This window comes from Somniosus microcephalus, chromosome 5 (assembly GCF_052327205.1).
Source record: "Somniosus microcephalus isolate GS21.2 chromosome 5, FLI_Smic_1.0, whole genome shotgun sequence".
Lineage (NCBI taxonomy): Eukaryota > Metazoa > Chordata > Chondrichthyes > Squaliformes > Somniosidae > Somniosus > Somniosus microcephalus.
The window spans coordinates 24,668,294-24,690,003 of record NC_140991.1 but is presented as its reverse complement, the minus strand read 5'-3'; the positions used below and the strand labels follow the sequence as shown (position 1 = coordinate 24,690,003).

General features: G+C 44.3%; 1 protein-coding gene across 3 annotated transcripts in view; it reads right to left on the bottom strand.

Annotated features, from left to right (window-relative positions):
- obscnb (obscurin, cytoskeletal calmodulin and titin-interacting RhoGEF b) overlaps nt 1-21,710 on the bottom strand; it is a 656,492-nt gene that overhangs the window by 556,390 nt on the left and 78,392 nt on the right. For all 3 annotated transcript variants that reach the window (XM_085987453.1, XM_085987451.1, XM_085987452.1), the window contains exons 10-14: nt 17,492-17,767; nt 12,000-12,275; nt 7,371-7,646; nt 4,704-4,979; nt 3,321-3,587 (exon numbers count right to left, since the gene is read on the bottom strand). In XM_085987453.1, the coding sequence (XP_085843579.1) occupies nt 3,321-3,587; nt 4,704-4,979; nt 7,371-7,646; nt 12,000-12,275; nt 17,492-17,767 (1,371 nt within the window). The remainder of the gene's footprint in view (nt 1-3,320; nt 3,588-4,703; nt 4,980-7,370; nt 7,647-11,999; nt 12,276-17,491; nt 17,768-21,710) is intronic.

The following is a 21,710-nucleotide window of genomic DNA, read 5'->3' as shown; positions in this document are numbered from 1 at the left end:
CTGGAGAATTTGGAAAAGGCAGGCGTATTATCCAAAATAGATTGGAGCGAATGGGCAACACCCATCGTTCCAGTCATGAAAAAAGCATTGAAAAATAACTCTGAGGAACAGAGAAAAATTCGCATCTGTGGGGAATTTAAGGTGACTGTAAACCCGGTCCTTCACACGGTACAGTATCCTCTTCCGAGGATAGAAGATATTTTCGCCTCACTATCCGGAGGAAAACGTTTCACAAAAATTGACTTGGCACAGGCATATCTACAGATGGAGGTTGAGGAGACCTCTAAAAAGTATCTCACAATAAACACACACAAAGGCCTGTACCAGTACAATCGACTGGTTTTTGGAGTAGCATCAGCTCCAGCTATCTGGCAAAGAGCTATGGAGCAAGTCCTGCAAGGGATTCCGGGGACTCAGTGTTACCTAGACGACATCCTTATAACAGGAGAAAATGACAACGAGCACCTTGCCAATTTGGAGTAGGTGCTCACTAGGCTGAAAGAACGAGGCCTACGAGCAAATCGCCCCAAGTGCGAATTTTTCCAAAATCAGATATCATATTGTGGCCACATAATTAATAAGGGTTGCATAAGTCACCTGAAAAAATTGAAGCAGTTATAAAAGCCCCAGCACCTGAAAATGTTTCACAATTGAGGTCATTCCTGGGATTAATAAATTACTATCATAAATTTTTACCGAACTTATCAACTATTCTACACCCTCTTAATGATCTTCTACAGACAGGAGTGATTTGGAAATGGAACTAAGACTGTAAACGTGCCTTCCATAAATGTAAAGACTTAATCACATCCGAGAAAGTTTTGGCTCATTACAACCCATCACTACCAATCAGACTGGCGTGCGATGCATCCCCTTACGGCATAGGAGTGGTATTGTCCCATAGATTCCCTGATGGCTCGGAACGGCCGATAGCTTTTGCGTCACGCTCATTGAACTCAGCTGAGCGTAACTATTCCCAGATAGACAGGGAAGCACTCAGCCTGGTATGGGGAGTGAAGAAATTCAACCATTACCTACACGGACAAAAATTTACCTTGCTGACTGACCATCAACCCCTCATCTCCATATTCAACCCTAAGAAAGGTGTCCCCATTATGACGGCACAAAGGCTACAGAGGTGATCCCTTTTTCTAGGGGCACACCAATACAACATTGAATACAAAGGGTCAAAACAGCATGGGAATGCTGACGGGTTATCGCGCCTGCCGTTGCCAACGATAGAAGAGGCACCTACAGTAGACCCAGTAGAGATATTCCACTCTACCATAGTGGAATGTCTACCGGTGACAAATTCTGCCATTGAAAGGGAGACCAGAAATGACCCTACTCTCTCACGGGTCTACGATTTAACAATGAAGGGATGGCCAGCACATGGCGAACCACTGTTGCCAGCATTCTCGCAAAGAAGAGAACAGCTGTCAGTGTGCCGAGGAACCTTGATGTGTGGATCCAGAGTGGTGATTCCACCCAAACTCCAGGATAAAGTGCTAAAGGAGCTTCACGAGGGGCATCTGGGTGGAGTGAAAATGAAGAACCTAGCTAGGGCGTTTGTATGGTGGCCAGGTATCGATGGAGACATCGAAGACATGACCAAGAGCTGCCTAGGATGCCAGAAGGTCCAAAATGCTCCGCCACAGGCCCCTCTACATCCATGGGAGTGGCCCTCATCTCCCTGGCAAAGGGTGCACATCGACTTTGCTGGTCCATTTATGGACTCAATGTTCTTAATCGCAGTTGATGCACACTCCAAGTGGCCGGAGGTAATAAAGATGTCCTCCACCACCACGGAAAAAACCATCACAGTATTAAGGACTATATTTGCCAGGAATGGGCTGCCGGAACAGATATGTTCTGATAATGGACCGCAATTTGTATCCGAAGAATTCAGAAAGTTCTTAAAGAACAATGGGGTAAAGCACTACACGTCCGCCCCATACCATCCCGCCACCAATGGATTGGCTGAAAGGTTTGTCCAGACCTTTAAGAAGGCCATAAAGGCCATGGGTAATGAAGACATAAAACTTCAGCACAAGGTGGATAACTTCTTATTTGCATATAGGAATGCAACACATATGGTTACAAACCAAACTCCCGCCATGATGTTCTACAATAGAAACCTAAGATGCCGGCTGGATTTGGTCAAGCCCAACATCCGAAGGGACGTGGAGAACCGGCAGTTTCAGGGCATGAATGAAAGGCCAACTAGGGCCTTCCAGACAGGCCAACCGGTTTTGGCCCGGGACTACCGTACCGAGAAATGGCAGCCTGGAACTATCTGCACACGACTAGGACCACTGATGTATACCGTGGACATCGGAGAAAGCATAATAAGGCGCCATGCTGACCAAATCATCAAGTCATCCGAAAAGGGACAACCTACACCACCACGCTATACATCTAACGATGAAGTAGAGATACCCATATCTACCTCCGATCCGGTGATACTGGAACCCGATGAACCCGACACTGGCCTTCAAGCCGAATCAGCCTTACCAGAAGAACCTACTACACCACCAGAAACTACTACACCCCCGAGGCGTTATCCGGACCGAGTCAGGAAGCCTCCCGAGAGACTAACTTATAATTAATTAATACAGCAATGTATATTATTTTGCATATAACATGTAATTAATAAGTACTTAAAATATGATGTACTAGTTAGCTAGAAGGGGAGGAATTGTGGTGTATGTGCCTTTAAGAGCCCCAGGTGTGCGTAATGCCAGTAATTGCCACTTGGGCTATATAAGCCTGTGTATTGTGTATATCCTTTAGAACCCCCCCCCCCCCAGACTTGCTTAGTAAATACCTATGAACCAACTCCTGTCTTCAGTGTCTTTATCTACACACAGACACTACAGATTTCTTATTACAGTTAAATTTTTCAAATAAAAACAGAAAACGTTGGAAACGCTCAGCATGTCCTGCTGAGTATTTCCAGCATTTTCTGTTTTTATTGCAGATTTCCAGCATCCGCAGTATTTTGCTTATATTTTGCAGATGCTTTACATCATAAAGTGAATCTGCTTTCTCTTTTTTGAAGGAAAAATTCTTTCTAAAAAGCACAAAAAAGCATTAAACTTTATTTCTTGTGCAAAATGCACATTTTCAGTCATAAGATAGCTATGAATATGGCAAGGTTGTTAAGAATATTAACATTGAATGATTAACTATGAAATCGTAGCCTTAACTGCTAAAGCTCAGGAGGGAGACTAATTCAGCTAACTCTTCTGTTAGTAAAATATTCAACTGTGACAAAATTTGGTTAATAAAGTAGATTTGAAAATTGAACAAAGTATTACCCTTGGTGGTCAATTTAGCAGTGGTAACATCATCCTTTGATTCGCACAGATATTCCCCCTCATCCTCAATAGTTACTTTAGAAATGGTCAAACTTCGCTTCTGACCATCTGCCTGTATTTTTAGCCTGCGGCTTGGTTTGATTTCTGTTCCATTTCGGCGCCACAAGACGTCACCCTTTGCTTGATTTAGCTCACACGTAAGCACAACTGTATCATTGGACAGCGCATTTACATTTTCCAGCTTCTTTGTGAACAAGACGGGTAACTCTGCAAGGAAAACATAATTCCTAAAATAGTCTTAAACCAATCAACATTTTCATAAAACAAACTGCTTTCTGTTTTTCCATTCTCTTCCAAAGAGTATTTACTCATATAAGCACTGACTTTTGTTTTCTTTCCAAGGGTATTACTACTACTTATAATATTACAATGAATAGCTCAGTCAGAAAATAAAAATAAAAATCACAGTTTTAGGTGAAAAATTCTGAATATGTATTTTCAACAAGCGTTGGGAATTTCCTCAAGTATTCTCCCAAACGGCTGCCGTAACTGCAACAGAAGATAGGCGGAAACTACAGATACAAAAATTATAGCCACCGATCGGGAGAACCCCGGAGGAAATTGTCGGCGTATGTTTTTGTGACTAGCAATCTCCCGCGGCGTTGCACACAGCGACAAAATGCAGTATTCACGTCAAGCAGCATCAGAGGGTAGTGGGATAATTGGGACAAGGTGGGGGTATAAGGAAGAGGAAACGAATGGGAGGGAGGGAGGAAGAGTGAAGGAGGAAGGGAGACACAGGGGGGAGGGGACCCCATCCCCAATATGAGAATAGGACCCTTGAGCCTATCGGATTTTATTTAACTCATGTTTCTTTACAATACTTTGGCTAGTAATTAGAATTAACTATATTATACATAATTATATAAGTCACCAATAAAACAAACATTCGCAGCCTGATCCTTTTCACCAGAGGATTGATTATATGAATAAAAATCAGTCAAATTCCCCAATGAAATAAGTAGTTATTGCATTTCTGATGCCATACCGATCAGGATGGCTCCAGGTTCCATCCCTGGTCTGTACTGAGTTACCTAATCGCAGCTAAGGCAACAGTTGGAACAGGAGTAAACCATTCAGCCCCTCAAGCCTCTTCCTCCGTTTAATTACATCATGGCAGATCTGTAGCTCAACTTCATTTACCCGCTTTTATTTCATATCCATTGATACCCTTACCAAACAAATATCTAACAATCTCAGTTTCCAGGGGAGAGAAAATTAGGTAGGGAAAGGAAACAAAGAGATTGGTCCATCACATGGACAAAATTCATTCATTATTAAAGGGACAACAAAAGCTGGGGGTCTTCTCCGTCAGTTACTAACCTGTAACCTGAATGGTGAAGGTCAGTTTCTCTCCGGCTGCTTCACATATGTATTCGCCTCCATCTTTGGACTCCACATTCTGAATGATAAGCTTTCGAACTTTACCATCAGATTCAAGTTTCCATCTTTTACTCCGACTGAGCAGTTTTCCATTTCTGAACCATTTGGCCTCGGTTTTGGACTGTGATACTTCACAGCTGAGAGTAGCATTCTCTGATTGTCGAACCTTCACCTCCTTCTGAACTGAATCTTTATTGGCAAATCCTGTTTCTAGTTCTGCAAATCAAGAAAAGTTCAATTGGAACATTGGAGAGAAAAATGGCAAAGATAAATCTAACCAGTGATTTGAACTCAAAGTTAACAAAGGTTTGATGAGGGACAACACTGTAATAATTCATTCATTTCTTTTTAAATCCATTCCAAATTTTGTAAAACAAACTCTCTAAATTTTGAATGTCTGAATTGCTCCAGGATTCATCTCAACACTTGTTAGGAGACCCAAACCACCACCATGCTCTTCGGGTACAGACGGATGTCAAAAAGTTCTTTACAAGGAGTAAGAAACACATTGAACACTAAGAAGGAAGGGGAAAGGGGGAAAGAGGTCCAAAGAGAAAGATTTTGAGGAGGTTTTGGATAAGTCATAACTTCCCCTAGCTAAATATTGGGAAGACTGAAGCCATTGTCTTGGGCCCTCACTAGATTCCTCTCCCTCACCACTGAACCATCTACCACTGTTTCAGCCTTAACAAGACTATTTGCAACCTCGGAAAAACTATTTGACCCCAAACTGAATTTCTATCCCCCATACCTTCTTCATCAGAAATACTGCTACTGCTTTCAGAACATCTCCCACCTCCATTCCTACCTCATTCCATCTGCTGCTGAAACCTTTATTCATGCCTTCATAAAATACAAACTTGATTACGCCAATGCTCTCCTTACAAGCCTATCCCTCCACAAACTGCAGCTCATCCAGAACTCGCCTGCTCGTCTCCTAACGCACACCAAATCCTGCTCATCCATCACTCCTGTTTTTGATGGCCTACAATAGTCCAATGCCTCAAATTTAAAACTCTTGTTTTTGTGTTTAAATTCCTCCATGGCTTCACCCTCTCTACTTCTGTAACCTCATACAAGCTTTCCCAAACTCTTATTCATCCCTCCCTCCTTTCAACTCACAACTGGTAGCCATGCCTTCAGTCACCTTGGTCCACTTTCCAGAATTTCCTCTCCAAACTCCGCCACCTTTCCACCTCTCTTGCTTCCTTTAAGACCTTCTATAAAACCTCTCTCTTTGCCCAAACCTTTAGTCAATCCTTGTAATCACCCTCACCTTGGCTTAGAATTTGTATCTTACCACCCTTTCGGATATCTTTTTGTGTTAAAGGCACTATATAAATGCAAGTTGTTGTTTTCAAAACCAGTTGAGAGTGGAAAGGCAGAGGGATCTAGGGACAGAGTTCCAGATAGTAGGGGCATAGTGCCTGTGAGAACTAAAACAAATGATAGAGCAAAGGAAGCGGGGAACAAGGAGGGGAAGATGTGTACAAGAGCATATGGCAGAATGAGATCACAGAGACACGATGGCATGCAACCAGTGTTTGAAAGCAAGGACAAGGATCTTGGAAGTCAATTCGCTGTGTAACAGAGAGCCAATGAACCTTGGAAAGAACGATAATTGTGTATAGATTTTTGTGTGTGAGGATGTGGGCTATTGCATTTTGAATGGTTGTTTCTGTCTCACCTGCTCCATCCCCCTTGTACCATTCCTACCTGTCCATGGCTCTGTGGCCCTGTTCTCTCCTGGTTCAATTACCTTTCAACACAGACACTGCATTTCTTCCAAAGGCTTCTCTCCTGCGACTACACAGTCACCTCTGGTGTAAACCAGGGGACCATCTTTTGCCCCCTTCTCACCATCATTTGTATAGTATCAAAGGCAGAAAAGAGCTTAAGGAAGTGGAGGACAGAAAGCAAGACAAAATCTGGGCAGCCGAATTGTAAAGTCTTGAAAAGAGAGTGGTGGGAGAGTAATTGTAAAGCAAAGATTCGATGCAGGATGCGAACTGGAGAGAATGGATGAATTGAAGGTGCTCTTTTTGAGGAAGAGGTGATGATGCTTATTATGAACGAGATAAGGACAGTGCTAAATGATAGAAATGGCTTCATGTCAGTGAGCATTGGACCAATTGAAAACGAGTAGAGAAAGCAGACAGGACAACAGACTCAATTCCCGAATCTCGCTCACCTATAAAAATGATTGCAGGTCCCTCCCGTGGATAGGTTGGTCTCTCATGTAACAGTTTTCCCTTAGCAACATGAGTGCAGCATTAGCCTCGTTATTATAATCAGCTACTTTAAGAAATTTCTATTTTCATGTTGGCAACAATTTATGTGCTGCATTAAGCTTATCTTTGAAATAAAGGAAAGCTATGCACAGGAATTTCATCTGCACTGCTCCTGGCCAGCAATGCAGCAGATACCGTTTATGCACTTAAATGGGATTTCTGGCATACTTCTGGAAAAGTTACGTCAGTGAATGGGAACTCCGAGGACTTCCAGGCATATGTCAGAAAAACGGTATGTGAGAGATAATTACCTCAGAAAATATCATCAGCAAACATAAAATGAAAACCAGACAGCAAATCATCAACAATTACTAACCTGCAACATCAATATGGAAAATCAATTTCTCTCCAGCTGCTTCACAGATATAATTGCCTCCGTCCTTTGACTCTGCATTCTGAATAACAAGTTTTCGAATTCTACCGTCAGATTCAAGTTTAACTTTCTGACTGGGACTGAGACTTTTCCCACTTTTAGACCATTTGACCTCAGTTTTGAGTTGTGACACTTCACAGCTGAGAATAGCATTCTCTGATGCTCGAACCTTTACCTCTTTCTGAACTGATTCTTTATTGGCAAATACTGGTTCTGGTTCTGCAAACAAAAGAGTTTTGACTAGTAAGATCAAGAATTTTTAAGAATAGGAAAACGCCATTAGACCCAACAAGTCCATCATCTCTTTCTGATGTTGTTAATCCCACCTAGCCACCTTCTCATCAAACCCTTAACCCTTTCTCTCTTCCAACAACATATCTAGGCGTCCCTTGAATCAATTTGTACTGTTTGCTTCAGTGTTCTTCCCTGGTAATTTATTCCACTAGTCTAATACATATTGTTTGAAAAGTTATGGCTGGCTTCTCTTCTTACTCCAAATATGGTGAGCCGAGAAAACGTGTGAATCAGATTATCCTCCAGGTTTCCACACCTCTCAGGATGCCCAGCAAATTGCACTCCAGGGGTAGGCACTTCCCCTGCCCATTCCCGTTACACTGAACCAGCACTTTGGGGCGTTTCATGGGGCATTTATATGCTATGCCGGAATTCCACCTGAAGTGTCCCTGACAGGCCCAGATGGACCGATATCTGCTACGGTTCCATTGTGGGCTGAAAGTGGGTCTGAAATTATAATGGTATACAGCAAACCATCCCATCGTTTGCATCGGGTTGGCAGCAGAAATCCTGTACTGCCACAGTTCCACTACCACAATGGTATCACGGAATTTGAGCCCCTACTGTTTAAATGTTGTCCTCTGGTATTTGAATTCTTCACCACTACCTCCTATTTGGCAATGCTCTTCACAACCAATCAATTAATTTTGAAGTGTAGTCGCTTATAATTTAAGAAAATGCACAGCCAATTTGCACATAGCAAGGTTCCACAAACAACAATGAGATAAATGGACTGATAATCCATTTTAGTGATGCTGGTTGAAGTATAAATATTAGCCAAAATACCAGGAGAACTCCGCTGCTTTTCTTTGAATTGTACCAGGGGATCTTTTACATCCATCCGAGAGGGCAGACGGGGCCTCGGTTTAACATCTCACCCGAAACACTGCACCTCCAGATGTGCAGCACTCCTTCAGTACTGCACTGAAGTGTCATCCTAGATTATGTCCTCAATTCTCTGGAGTGGGGCTTGAACCTATGACCACCTGACTCAGAGGTGAGAGTGTGACCCCCTGAGCCAAGACTAACAGTTCTCCTCCAATGTGTTCTTAAAATGAAAAAAAAATGCCAATTTTTTTTAAAAATGAAAACAGACCTCGTTGAAGGAAATATGAAGGGTTTACAATAAATGGAAACATATTATCTTTTCACCATAATACAACTTGCATTTACATATGGGGCTAGAAACTAGGCTGCATAGTGCTTATTTTTCAGGTGCTAGGCTGAGGCCCCTACTGAGGCCGCAAACTTTTGGCTGAAAGTGAACTAACTGCCATATTGGGTATGGAAAAACAAGAAGCTTCCTTTGCCCATGTCTGAAGCAGGCGTTAAGTCCTTTTCTAATGCAAATAAGGGACCTACCACCTGTTTGAGGTCCCCGCTCCAACATTGGTTTGCCCGGAGGCATCAAGCGTCATCATAGGCTACATTCAGGAAAAATTGCTCGACTGAACGGCAGCCAATCAAGAAGCTAAGCAACTTACCTGCATGTGGATCCAGAAGGAGCACAATCATCACTACCAACACATCTCTCCACCACCACCCCATCCCACCACCAATGCCTAGTTCTGAAGCAGCTTCGAAAATTTCTTGATGTAAAAATTCAAGGCCTAGAAATTCAGGAGCACCCATTTCTAAGTCACAATCTTTAATATAAATATATTTCCCACAGTGCTTCACAACCAGGCATGAGGAAAATGAACTCCAGCCAGAAAGGGTGAATTAAGGAGGGATGACCAAAAGCTTGGTTAAAAAAAGATAGCTTTTAAGGCGATCTTTACAGATGTGTAGAGAGGTGGCGAGGCAGAGATGTAGGAAAGGAGTTTCAGAGCTTAGTACTGAAGTGACTGAAGGGTTTGTTGTCAATTACAAGGCAAAAGAGGTATAGATTTATAGACAAGGATTAGGATTGAATGTAATGCATTGGGGACAGGAAACCAGTATAGGTCAGCGAGGTTCGCTGTTGACACGCAAGTGGAATTTAGTGTGGGACAGAGTATGTGTGAAAGTTTATGTAGGTTGGAGGATGGGAGGCTAATGAGAAGAATATTGAAGTACACAAGTCTGGAAGTGGTGCAGGTAATGGTTTCAGAAGAAGGGACAAATATTACTGCAATGTACAAGTGAGACACTAAAATATGCAGTAACAGGAATATCACCCCACGTTAATTTAACTCCCTTATACCTAAAGCAGTGAAACACTTGACAGATATATAACTTTCAAGTAATTACTCACAAATACTTAGATAAGGCATATTATCGCAGCCTCTATCTGCTCCCCAAGCCGTAATGGCTGACCTCCCCTCAACCCCACCCTCCTAAACCACGATGGCTGATCTCTCCCTCCAGCCTCCAAGCTGTGATGGCCAATCTCTCCCCCGCAAGCCATAATGGCCGATCTCTTCATTTCCCCAAACTGCGATGGCCAGCCAACCTGACCTCCCCCTCACCGCCCCCACCCCCCAAACCACGATGGCCGACCTTCTCCCCTCCCGATTGCCGAGGACCGTCTCTAAAGGTCTCCGACTGCGGCCTCCTGCCACCGCTTTTCCCTCCCAGTCGCCAGCCAAGCTGTCAATTTGGCCAGCTGCCGGGCGGGAAACGGATCCAATAAATAACAAAGAGGTCCTGTTGTTAAGTTCGTCAGGACCTTGCCGGGTTCTTCGATGTTTTCAGCCTCCCCCGCACATATCAGGGCCAATGCCTCTGGACTGGAAGGGGGAAATAATAAATCATCCAGGGTTCCCATTGCTACCAGTGACCCCTGATGGGAGTGCACCAGTACTAATGTACAAGACCTAATTTGGCTTTGATGCTCTAAAGTAAAAGCCCATGGGATCCAAGGCAAAGTGGCAAGTTGGATCCAAAAGTGGCTCAGAGGCAGGAAACAAAGGGTAATGGTTGAAGGGTGTGTCTGCGACTGGAAGGCTGTTTCCAGTAGGATTCCGGAGGGCTCAGTACTGGGTCCTATGCTTTTTGTGGCATACATCAATGATTTGGTCTTGAATGTAGGAAATATGAGTAAGAAGTTTGCAGATGATACAAATATTGGCCGTGAGGTTGATAATGAAGAAGAAAGCTGCAGACAGATATCGATGGACTGGTCAGGTGGGCAGAACAGTGGCAAATGGAATTCAATCCAGAGAAGTGTGAGGTAATGCATTTGGGGAGGGCTAACAAGGCAAGGGAATACACTATAAATGGTAGGACACTGAGCAGTGCAGAGGATCAGAGGGACCTTGGAGTGCATGTCCACAGATCCCTGAAGATAGCAGGACAGGTAGATAAGGTGGTAAAGAAGGCATACGGGATACTTGCCTTTATTAGCCGAGGTATAGAATATAAGAGCAGGGAGGTTATGTTTGAACTGTATAAAGCACTAGTTAGACCACAGCTAGAATACTGCGTGCAGTTCTGGTCACCACATTACAGGAAGGATGTGATTGCACTAGAGAGGGTGCAGAGGAGATTTACGAGGATGTTGCCTGGGCTGGGAAATTTTAGCTATGAGGGAAGATTGGATAGGCTGGGGTTGTTTTCTTTGGAACAGAGGAGGCTGAGGGGAGACCTAATTGAGGTGTATAAAATTATGAGGGGCCTAGATAGAGTGGATTGAATTACCTATTTCCCTTAGCAGAGGGGTTGATAACCAGGGGACATAGATTTAAAGTAATTGGTAGGTTTGGAGGGGATTTGATGAAAAAAAATTTCACCCAGAGAGTGGTGGGGGTCTGGAACTCACTGCCTGAAAGGGTGGTAGAGGCAGAGACCCTCATCACATTTAAAAAGTACTTGGATATGCACCTGAAGTGCTGTAACCTACTAGGCTACGGACCAAGTGCTGGAAAGTGGGATTAGGCTGGATAGCTCTTTGTCGGCCGACACGGACAAGATGGGCTAATTGGCCTCCTTCTGTGCTGTAAATTTATATGATTCTATGACTCAAGCAAGTTGCTGATATTTATTATCTAGGCTTACAGATGAAGAATGACCAGCATTTGCATAAGAACATAGGTAAACCATTCGGGCCACTCGAGCCTGTTCCTCCATTCACTTAGATCGTGGCCGAACTGTGCCTCAACTCCATTTGCTTGCCTTTACTCCCTATCCCTCGATACCCTTACCTAACAAAAACCTTTCGATCTCAGGAAAATTAGTATAACAGGAAACCAAAAAAATGATTCTTCACATGGACGAAATTCATTAAAATGTTACAGACCAATACTGGAAAAGTTAAAGGGGGTACAAAAGCTAGGGATCTTCTAGTCAGTTACTAACCTGTAACCTGAATGTTGAAGGTCAGTTTCTCTCCGGCTGCTTCACATATGTATTCACCTCCATCTTTGGACTCGACATTCTGAATGATAAGCTTTCGAATTATGCCATCAGATTCAAGTTTCATTTTTTTACTCCGACTGAGCAGTTTCCCATCTCTAAACCATTTGACCTCGGTTTTGGACTGTGATACTTCACAGGTGAGAGTAGCATTCTCTGATTGTTGAACCTTCACCTCCTTCTGAACTGAATCTTTACTGGCAAATCCTGTTTCCAGTTCTGCAAAGAAAAGTTCAATTGGTACGTTGGAGAGAGAAATAACAACAACAACTTGTATTTATATAGCGTCTTTAACATAGTTAAACGTCCCAAGGCGCTGTCCAGGAGTATTTTAAGACAACAAATTTGACATCGATCCACATAAGGATAAATTAGGGCAGGTGACCAAAAGCTTGGTCAAAGAGGTAGGTTTTAAGGTGCCTCTTAAAAGGAGGAAAGAAAGGGGGACAGGTTTAGGCAGGGAATCCCAGAGCTTAGGGCCGAGGCAACAGAAGGCACGGCCACCAAAGGTTGAGCGATTGTAATCAGGGATGCTCAGGAGGGCAGAATTAGAGGAGCGCAGATATCTCGGGGTTGTGGGGCTGGAGGAGATTACAGAGATAGGGAGGGGCGAGGCCATGGAGGGATTTGAAAACAAGGATGAGAATTTTGAAATCGAGGCGTTGCTTAACCGGGAGACAATGTAGGTCAGCGAGCACAGGGGTTATGGGCAAGCGGGACTTGGTGCGAGTTAGGACACGGGCAGCCGAGTTTTGGATGACCTCAAGTTTACGTAGGGTGGAATGTGGGAGGCCAGCCAAGAATGCATTGGAATAGTCAAGTCTAGGGGTAACAAAGGCATGGGTGAGGGTTTCAGCAGCGGATGAGCTGAGGCAAGGGCGGAGACTGGCGATGTTACGGTGGTGGAAGTAGGCGATCTTTGTTATGCTGTGGATATGTGGTCAGAAGCCCATTTCAGGGTCAAATATGACACCAAGGTTGCGAACAGTGTGGTTCAGCCTCAGACAGATGTTAGGGAGAGGGATGGAGTCAGTGGCTAGGGAACGGAGTTTGTGGCGGTGACCGAAAACAATGGCTTCGGTTTTCCCAATATTTAATTGGAGAAAATATTTGCTGATCCAGAACTGTATGTTGGACAAGCAGTCTGACAATTTAGACAACGTGGAGGGGTCGAGAGAAGAAGTAGTGAGGTAGAGCAGGGTGTCATCAGCATACATGTGGAAACTGACGCTGTGTTTTCGGATGATGTCGCCAAGGGGCAACATGTAGATGAGAAATAGGAGGGGGCCAAGGATAGATCCTTGGGAGACACCAGAGGTAATGATGCGGGAGCGGGAAGAGATGTCATTGCAGGTGATTCTCTGGTTACGATTAGATAGATAAGAATGGAACCAGGCGAGTGCAGTCCCACCCAGTTGGACGACGGTGGAGAAGGATGTAGTGGTCAACCGTGTCAAAGGCTGTAGACAAGTCAAGAAGGACGAGGAGGGATAGTTTACCTTTGTCACAGTCACAAAGGATATAATTTGTGACTTTGACGAGAGCCGTTTCGGTACTGTGGCAAGGGCGGAAACATGATTGGAGGGATTCAAACATGGAATTGCGGGAAGGATGGGCACGGATTTGGGAGGCAACAACACGTTCAAGGACTATGGAGAGGAAAGGGAGGTTGGAGATGGGGCGGTAGTTTGCAAGGACGGAGGGATCAAGGTTTGGTTTTTTGAGGAGAGGGGTGATGACGGCAGATTTGAGGGAGAGGGGGACAGTACCTGAGGAGAGAGAACCGTTAACAAATATCAGCTAACATGGGAGCCAGAAAAGGAAATTGGGTGGTCAGCAGTTTGGTGGGAATAGGGTCGAGGGAGCAGGAGGTGGGTCTCAGACAAGATGAGTGCAGAGAGGTCATGAGTGGAGATCGGAGAGAAACTGGAGAAAGATGTGAGTTCAGGGCTAGGGCACAGGGGAACCTTAAAAGGAAGTTTGGCCCAGTGGGCTCGGGGAAGGAAGGGAAGTGGCAGAGGCAGCTGAACAGATGGTCTCAACCTTAGAGACGAAGAAGTCCATGAGTTCCTTACATTTGTTATCGGAGGTGAGGGTGGAGGAGACAGGGGAGAGGGGTTTAAGAAGACGGTTAGCAGTAGAGAATAGGAGCCGGGATTTATCTTTGCATTCCAGAATGATTCTGGAATAGTGAGCAATTTTGGCAGACAAGAGCAGGGCCCGATAGAGCTTTTGTGGTCCAGCCAGATCTGGCAGTGAATGGCTAAACCAGTTGTCCACCATATCCATTCGAGTCTGCATCCCTTGAACTTAAGGGAGCGAAGATGAGAGCCATACCAGGGGGTACGGCCAGGGTGAGAGGGGGTAATTGTTTTAGTAGGGACTAGGGCATCAAAGATAGTGGTGAGGGTGTGGTTGAGCAGATCGGTAGCTGCAGAAATGTCATGGTGAATGGAGGGCCAGAAGCTGGACAGTTGGGATTTCATAATTGTTTGTAAGAGAGTTGGGAGTGTGTTATTTCCAGGGCGGACATAGAAGGAAGTAGGGTTGGGGGGGGGGGGCGGAGCAGTGGAAGGGGGATGTGGGTGGAGAGCAATACGAGGAAATGGTCAGAGTTGGCCTTATCTGCAATTGACACGATGGGAGTAGCGAGGCCACGAGAGATGGCAAGGTCAAGGGGGTGGCCGTGAATATGGGTTGGGGAGTTTACATGGAGGGAGAGTTTAAGGGAAGATAGGAGGCTAGTGAACTCCCAGAGGAGAGAGAGCGCATGATGAATTGAGATGGAAGTTGAAATCACTGAGGATGAGAAGTCGTTCGGTGCAGAGGCTGAGGGAGGAGAACAGTGAAGATATCTCAGTAATAACATTTTTATGGTACTTGAGTGGGCAGTAGAGATACAGAATTTTAAATGAGAGGGGCGGAATAAGGTGAGATGCTCAAAGGAGGAGAAACTGCTTCAGGAATAGAGAGACAGAACTAGTTGTGATTTGGTGATGAGAGCCACACCGCCGCCACGGCGGTCTGAGCGGGGCAAGTGGTGGAAAGTATAACCAGGTAGGGAGGCTTCATTTAAGGGTAAGGCGTCATCATCCCTCAACAAGTTTCCATCAGGGCCATGATATCGATGCAGTCATCCACGATAAGCTCATGGATGGCAAGGGCCTTGTTCGCAAGTGAACGGACATTCTGAAGGGAGAGGGTCGGTGATGGCTGCCCCATTGCCAGCATCCACAGGGTCAGCGCTGGAGGGGATAAATTGGGATGGGAGGAGATTGGCAAGATTTGCCCCCAGTGGGCACGCAGGTCGGCGAGAGAGTAGGATGGGACAGTTGGGGTTGCTACTCGTAAGGCGGCAGTGACGAGTGCCTCGATGGGCACTTCGTAGGATGCCAAGAGAGGCACAGAGGGAAGCTGTGGGCTTATCCAAGAGGGAGTCAAGCCTGTGACGGCGGCAGGAGAGTAGGAAGGTTGAAGAGTAATGAAGGATTGGGATAGGGATTTAGGAGGGCAGTGTATCAGAGAGAGGAGAGATGAAAGGAGGCATGATGACAGGAGAGTGCTTTCAGGGAGGGATGGAGGGAAAAGAAAAATAGGGGGGAAAAGTGGAATGGCTCGGGTCCGGAGCGGCAGCCAAAGTGCGCACGCGAATGGACACAGGAAAAGCTCAGGTTACATAGGCCTGTTTAAATGGAATACATATTTCCTGATAACAGGGAATAGGTTGGGGACAATAGTAGGAAGACCAGGGTCAAAGTCAGAGGTCCCATCGTGGAAGGACAAGCCGACGTGAGCAGGATGGGGCCGGTACGGAGCATCGACGAACTGCTGTCCAAAGCAGGTGAGTGAAGTCCAGCAGCTATTTGAAGGGTAGAGAGTTCGAGGATGGAGGTTGTTGCTGTAGGACTGAGAGTCGGTAGTGAAGCAGAAAGATGATGGCTAAATTGACACAAGTTGGAGGTCACTGTAGATCAAAGCGGCGGAGAAAAAGTAAAACCATAAACCAGTGAGCAGCAAAGCTGAAAATCGGTAAAACGAGTCACCAGACAGCAAGTGGAACTGCTACCTACAAGCCAGCAGAGCTGAATAACCAGTAGAACCAGTTCAGCAGACACACAGCCATAAGTATAAAGGTAAAAATCTTTTTACCTTTTCAGAGATAGAGACACAGCAGTAAATTGGCAGAGATTAATCTATTTGAACTCAAAGTTAGCAAAGGTTTGATATTGGACACCAATAATGCATTTAATATACAAAACAAAATTGTGAATTTTGTAAAATAAGCATTTCCAATCTCCTAATTGGCCCATAATTCGTCTCAACCTATGTTAGGAGACCCAAACTACCACTTCAGGTATAGAAGGATGTCGCAAAGCTCTTTATAGAGGAAAGAAACACACTCAACACCAGTAAGGAAGGGGAAAAGAGGAAACAGACACAGAGAAAGATTTTGGAGGATATTTTGGGTGAACCATAACTTTTTCTCGCTAAATATTGGGAAAGCTGAAGCCATTGTCTTGGGCCCCCCACCACTGAATCGATCAACCGACTTGATCTGTTTCAGCCTTAATGACACTACTTGCAACCCTTGGAAACTTATTTGACCCCAAGATAAATTTCCATCCCCATCAGAAATACTGCTACCACATTCATAACATCTCCGGCCTCCATTCCTATCAAATCCCATCTAATGCTGAAACCCTCATACATCTCTTCATAAAATTCAAACGATTATTCCAATACTTTCTCTCCTTACTAGCCTCCCATCCTCTTTCCTCCACAAACTGCAGTTTATCCATAACTCTGCTGTTCACATTAGCCCCCAATCCACCAATGCCTTAAATTTAAAACTCTTCTCCCTGTATTTAAATCCCTCCATGGCCTTGCCTTCCCTACTTCTGTAACTTCTTCCAGCCCTACAATCTTTCCCAAACTCTATTCCTCTGACTCTTAACCTTTTATGCATCCCTTCCTCCCTTCGACCCACAACTGGCGCCATGCCTTCCAGTCACCTTGGTTCCACTCTCCAGAATTCCCTCTCCACCTCCCTTGCTTCCTTTAAGACCTTCTTTAAAACCAAACTCTTTTCAAGCTTTTGGTCACTCCTCATAATCTCCCTCCGTTTGGCTTGGAGTTTGTATATTACCATATACACAACTCTGTGTAACCCTTTGGGACATTTTTCTGCATTGGAAGAGGTGCTATATAAATGCAAGCTGTTCCTGTTTTCAAAGCAAGGTGGGAGTGGCAAGGCAGAGGGATTAGGGAGAGAGTTCTAGTAACCGGCAAAGTTACGGCAATAGAAAGGGAGCAACTCACAGGAATTTCCGGCACTTGTTAGTAAAACACTATGTTAGACATAATTAAATTCTGAAAAAATCATCAGTAAACATAAAATGAAAATCAACAGTAGATCATCAACGACGATTACTAACCTGCAACATCAATATGGAAAATCAATTTCTCTCCAGCTGCTTCACAGATATAATTGCCTCTGTCCTTTGACTCGGCATTCTGAATAACAAGTTTTCGAATTTTGCCGTCAGATTCAAATTTAACTTTCTGACTGGGACTGAGACTTTTCCCACTTTTAGACCATTTGACCTCAGTTTTGAGTTGTGACACTTCACAGCTGAGAATAGCATTCTCTGATGCTCGAACCTTTACTTCTTTCTGAACTGATTCATTATTGGCAAATACTGGTTCTGGTTCTGCAAACAAAAGAGTTTTGACCAGTAAGATCAAGAATTTTTAAGAATAGGAAAACGCCATTAGACCCAACAAGTCCATCATCGCTTTCTGATGTTGTTCACCCCACCTTCTCATCAAAACAACCCTTTCTCTCTAACAAAATATCTAGGTGTCCCTTCAATCAATTTGTACTGTTTTCTTCAGCAGCCACCTATAGCAATTTATTCCATTGGCTAATTTTAACCCCCCCCCCCCCCAAAGCATGGGTGAGTTTGGGTCGGGTGGGAAGTAAAAGAAGTTTAAATTTCAAACCCGCCCCAACCTGCCCACTTCCAGTTTTAACCTCCATTTTTAAAGTTTTATTATTTTTAACTAACGCCAGCCGGGATTCCCGGGGCTCGGGAAACCCAGCAGGTAAAAGAAGGGCCGGATCCACAAGGTTAAGTGTATTACATCACTGCTTGTGGGGGGTGTTTCGCCCAGGCCCAATAAGCAAAACTCTTTAAAGGCCCTTGCAAACGGCCTCTCCCCAACTCTTGTGTGACACCTTATCGAATGGGCATTCTGAAAATCCAAATACACCACATCCACTGGTTCCCCCTTATCTATTCTGCTAGTTACAACTTCAAAAAACTCTAACAGATTTGTCAAACCCGATTTCCCTTTCGTAAATCAGTGTTGACTCTGCCCAATCCTATTATTATTTTCTAAGTGCCCTGTTACCACGTCCTTAATAATAGATTCTAGCATTTTCCCTACTACTGATGTCAGGCTAACTGGTCTGTAGTTCCCCATTTTCTCTCTCCTTCCTTTCTTAAATAGTGGGGTTACATTTGCTACCTTCCAATCCACGGGAACCGTTCTAGAATCTATGAAATTTTGGAAAATGACAACCAATGCATCCACTATTTCTATAGCCACCTCTTTTAAAACCCTAGGATGTAGGCCATCAGGTCCAGGGGATTTATCGGCTTTCAGTCCCATTAATTTCTCCAGTACTATTTTTTTACTAATACTAATTTCTTTCAGTTCCTCATTCTCACTAGACCCTTGGTTCTTCACTATTTCCAGGAAGATTTTTGCATCTTCTTCCATGAAGACAGACACAAAGTATTTGTTTAATTTCTCTGCCATTTCCTTATGCTTTCGCTAATCTTTTCTTTTTTACATGCCTATAGAAGCTTTTAGTCTGTTTTTATATCTCTTGCTAGTTTATTTTCTATTTTCCCTTTCTTTATCAATTTCTTGGTCCTTTGCTGAATTCTAAAATCGTCCCAATCTTCAGGCTTACTACTCTTTTTGGCAGCATTATAAGCCTCGTCCTTTGATCTAATACTATCTTTAACTTCTCGTTAGCCACGGTTGGACCACTTTTCCTGTGGGGTTTTTGTGCCTTAAAGGAATGTATATTTGTTGTAAATTATATACTAATTCTTTAAATGTTAGCCATTGCTTGTCTACCGTCATACATTTTAATGTAGTTTTCCAATCTACCTGAGCCACCTCGCCCCTCATACCTATGTAGTTTGCTTTGCTATGTAGATTTAAGACCCTAGTTTCGGATTTAACTAAATCACTTTCAAACTCAATATAAAATTCCATCATATTATTGTCACTCTTCCCTAAAGGCCCCTTTACTAGAAGGTTATTAATTAATCTTTTCTCGTTGCACAATACTAGATCTAAAATAGCCTGTTCCCTAGTTGGTTCCTCAACATACTGATCTAGAAAGCTATCTTGCATACATTCCATGAATTCGTCCTCCACACTATTACTGCAAATTTGGTTTGCCCAGTCTATGTGCAGATTAAAGTCCCCCATGATTACTGTATTATCCTTGTTACATGCGCCTCGAATTTCCTGATTTATACTCTGCCGTACAATACAACTACTATTTGGGGGCCTAAAAAGAAATCCCACCAATGTTTTCTGCCCCTTGCTGTTTGTTAGCTCCACCCAAACTGATTCTACTTCTTGATTTTCGGAGCTAAGATCCTTTCTCTCTACTGTCTTTATCTCATCCTTTATCAGGGCTACTCCTCCTCCTTTTCCATTTCGCCCCTCTCTTCTAAAAGTTAAGTATCCTGGAATATTTAGTTCCCAACCTTGGCCACATTGCAACCATGTCTCCGTAATGGCTATTAGATCAAACCTATTAATTTCAATCTGCACGATTAATTCATCCTCCCCCACCTCAACTCCAAGTTCTCCTCCAGCCATGAGGAGATGTCTTTAACCCTGGCACCGGGCAGGCAACGCAACCTTCGGAACGCTCAGTCACGGCTACAGAGAACAGTATCTATCCCCCTGACTATACTGTCCCCTACCACAACTACATTCCCTTTCACTCCCCCCACTTGAATGGCCACCTGCACCACGGTGCCATGGTCAGCTTGCTCATCCATCCTGCAGGCTTCTCCCTTGTCCACACAGGCAGCAAGAAGTGCAAGCATACCAACTAACAACACACAAGGGTAGGCACTTGTGTGTTTTAGCCAATGTTCATGTGAAGTTTCTGTTAATGTGATGTCAAACATTGAAACCTTTATTTTCAACACTTTGCATTCTTGGATAGATTTGTGTGCACCTTTGGAAGTGGCTTAGTGAGTTGCACTGAATGGTGAGACATAAGGGTACCCCCCACAATGACGAGGAGTGTGAAAGGAACGGCTTGGGCATTGTAGGGATGCTTTATGGTGTTGGTGTGGGGTGGTGCCAACCTGGCGCATCATGTGGCAGCCAGGGTGTGCAGCATCAAGTGAAGTAAATGTGGCCATGGTGAGGCCATCCCTGGTGTCCCGGGCAGCAATGTGGTTGGGTGCTGATGGTTTTTATCCTGTGCAGCATCAGTTGATTACGGAGAAGGTTGGTGTGAATGTTGGTGCTGCTGGTGTGCCCGGTGATGCTAGTGTTGGGGCTGATCATGGTGGGATTCTAAGGGCCAAAGTGAGATTTTTTCAAGGGCACCGATGCTGATGGAATAGATGACAGGTGAGGTTGAGATGACAGAAGCGATCTGACAATGGTGAGAGAGGCTGTTCCAATGAGGTGACACTGGATAGAGAGTTTACGCCAAACACTTGCTAACTGCATAAAGCTCAATCTGTCTTCCAAATGCAGTAAGCAACAGCTTCGAACCTTGGAAAGTGAGGACCAATGAAATGGGAGCTTTTATAGACCATTTGCAGCTGTCAAGATAGTAAATCATCCCATGCTGACACAACACCCGACCTCCAGACCGGACGTGATCCCCGAGCTTAAAATAATGCTTAATTGCCTCTTAACAATCCGGCTAATGATCTAAATTGCCTCCCCCACCGTTTGGTGTCGGGTCTGTTCTGTGCTGACAGACCCGACACCTGGGAGACTGGTGTGGAGGTGGGGTCCCAACCCGCTGTCAATCATTTAAAACTTCACAGCTGACCCGCCTCCGATCCCGTCCTCTCAACGCCGTCAAAATTCCGACCATAGAGTACAAAAGCAAGGGAGTTGTGCTAAACCTTTATAAATCATTGGTTAGGCCTTAGATGGAGTATTGTGTCCAATTCTGGGCACCACACATTAGGAAGGATGTCAAGGCCTTGGAGAGAGTGCATAGGAGATTTACTAGAATGGTACCAGGGATGAGGAACTTTAGTTATGTAGAGATTAAAGAAGCTGGGTTCGTTCTCCTAAGAGCAGAGAAGGTTAAGGAGAGATTTAATGGAGGCATTCAAAATCATGAAAAGTTTTGCTAGTGAATAAGGAGAAACTGTTTCCACTGGATGAAGAACATAAGAGTTAGGAGCAGAAGTAGGCCGTACTGCCCCTTGAGTCTGTTCCGCCATTCAATAAGATCATGGCTGTTCTTCGACCTCAACTCCACTTTCCTGCCGAATCCCCATATCCCTTGATTCCCCTAGAGTCCAAAAATCTATCTATCTCAGCCTTGAATATACTCAATGATTCAGTATCCTTTGGGGT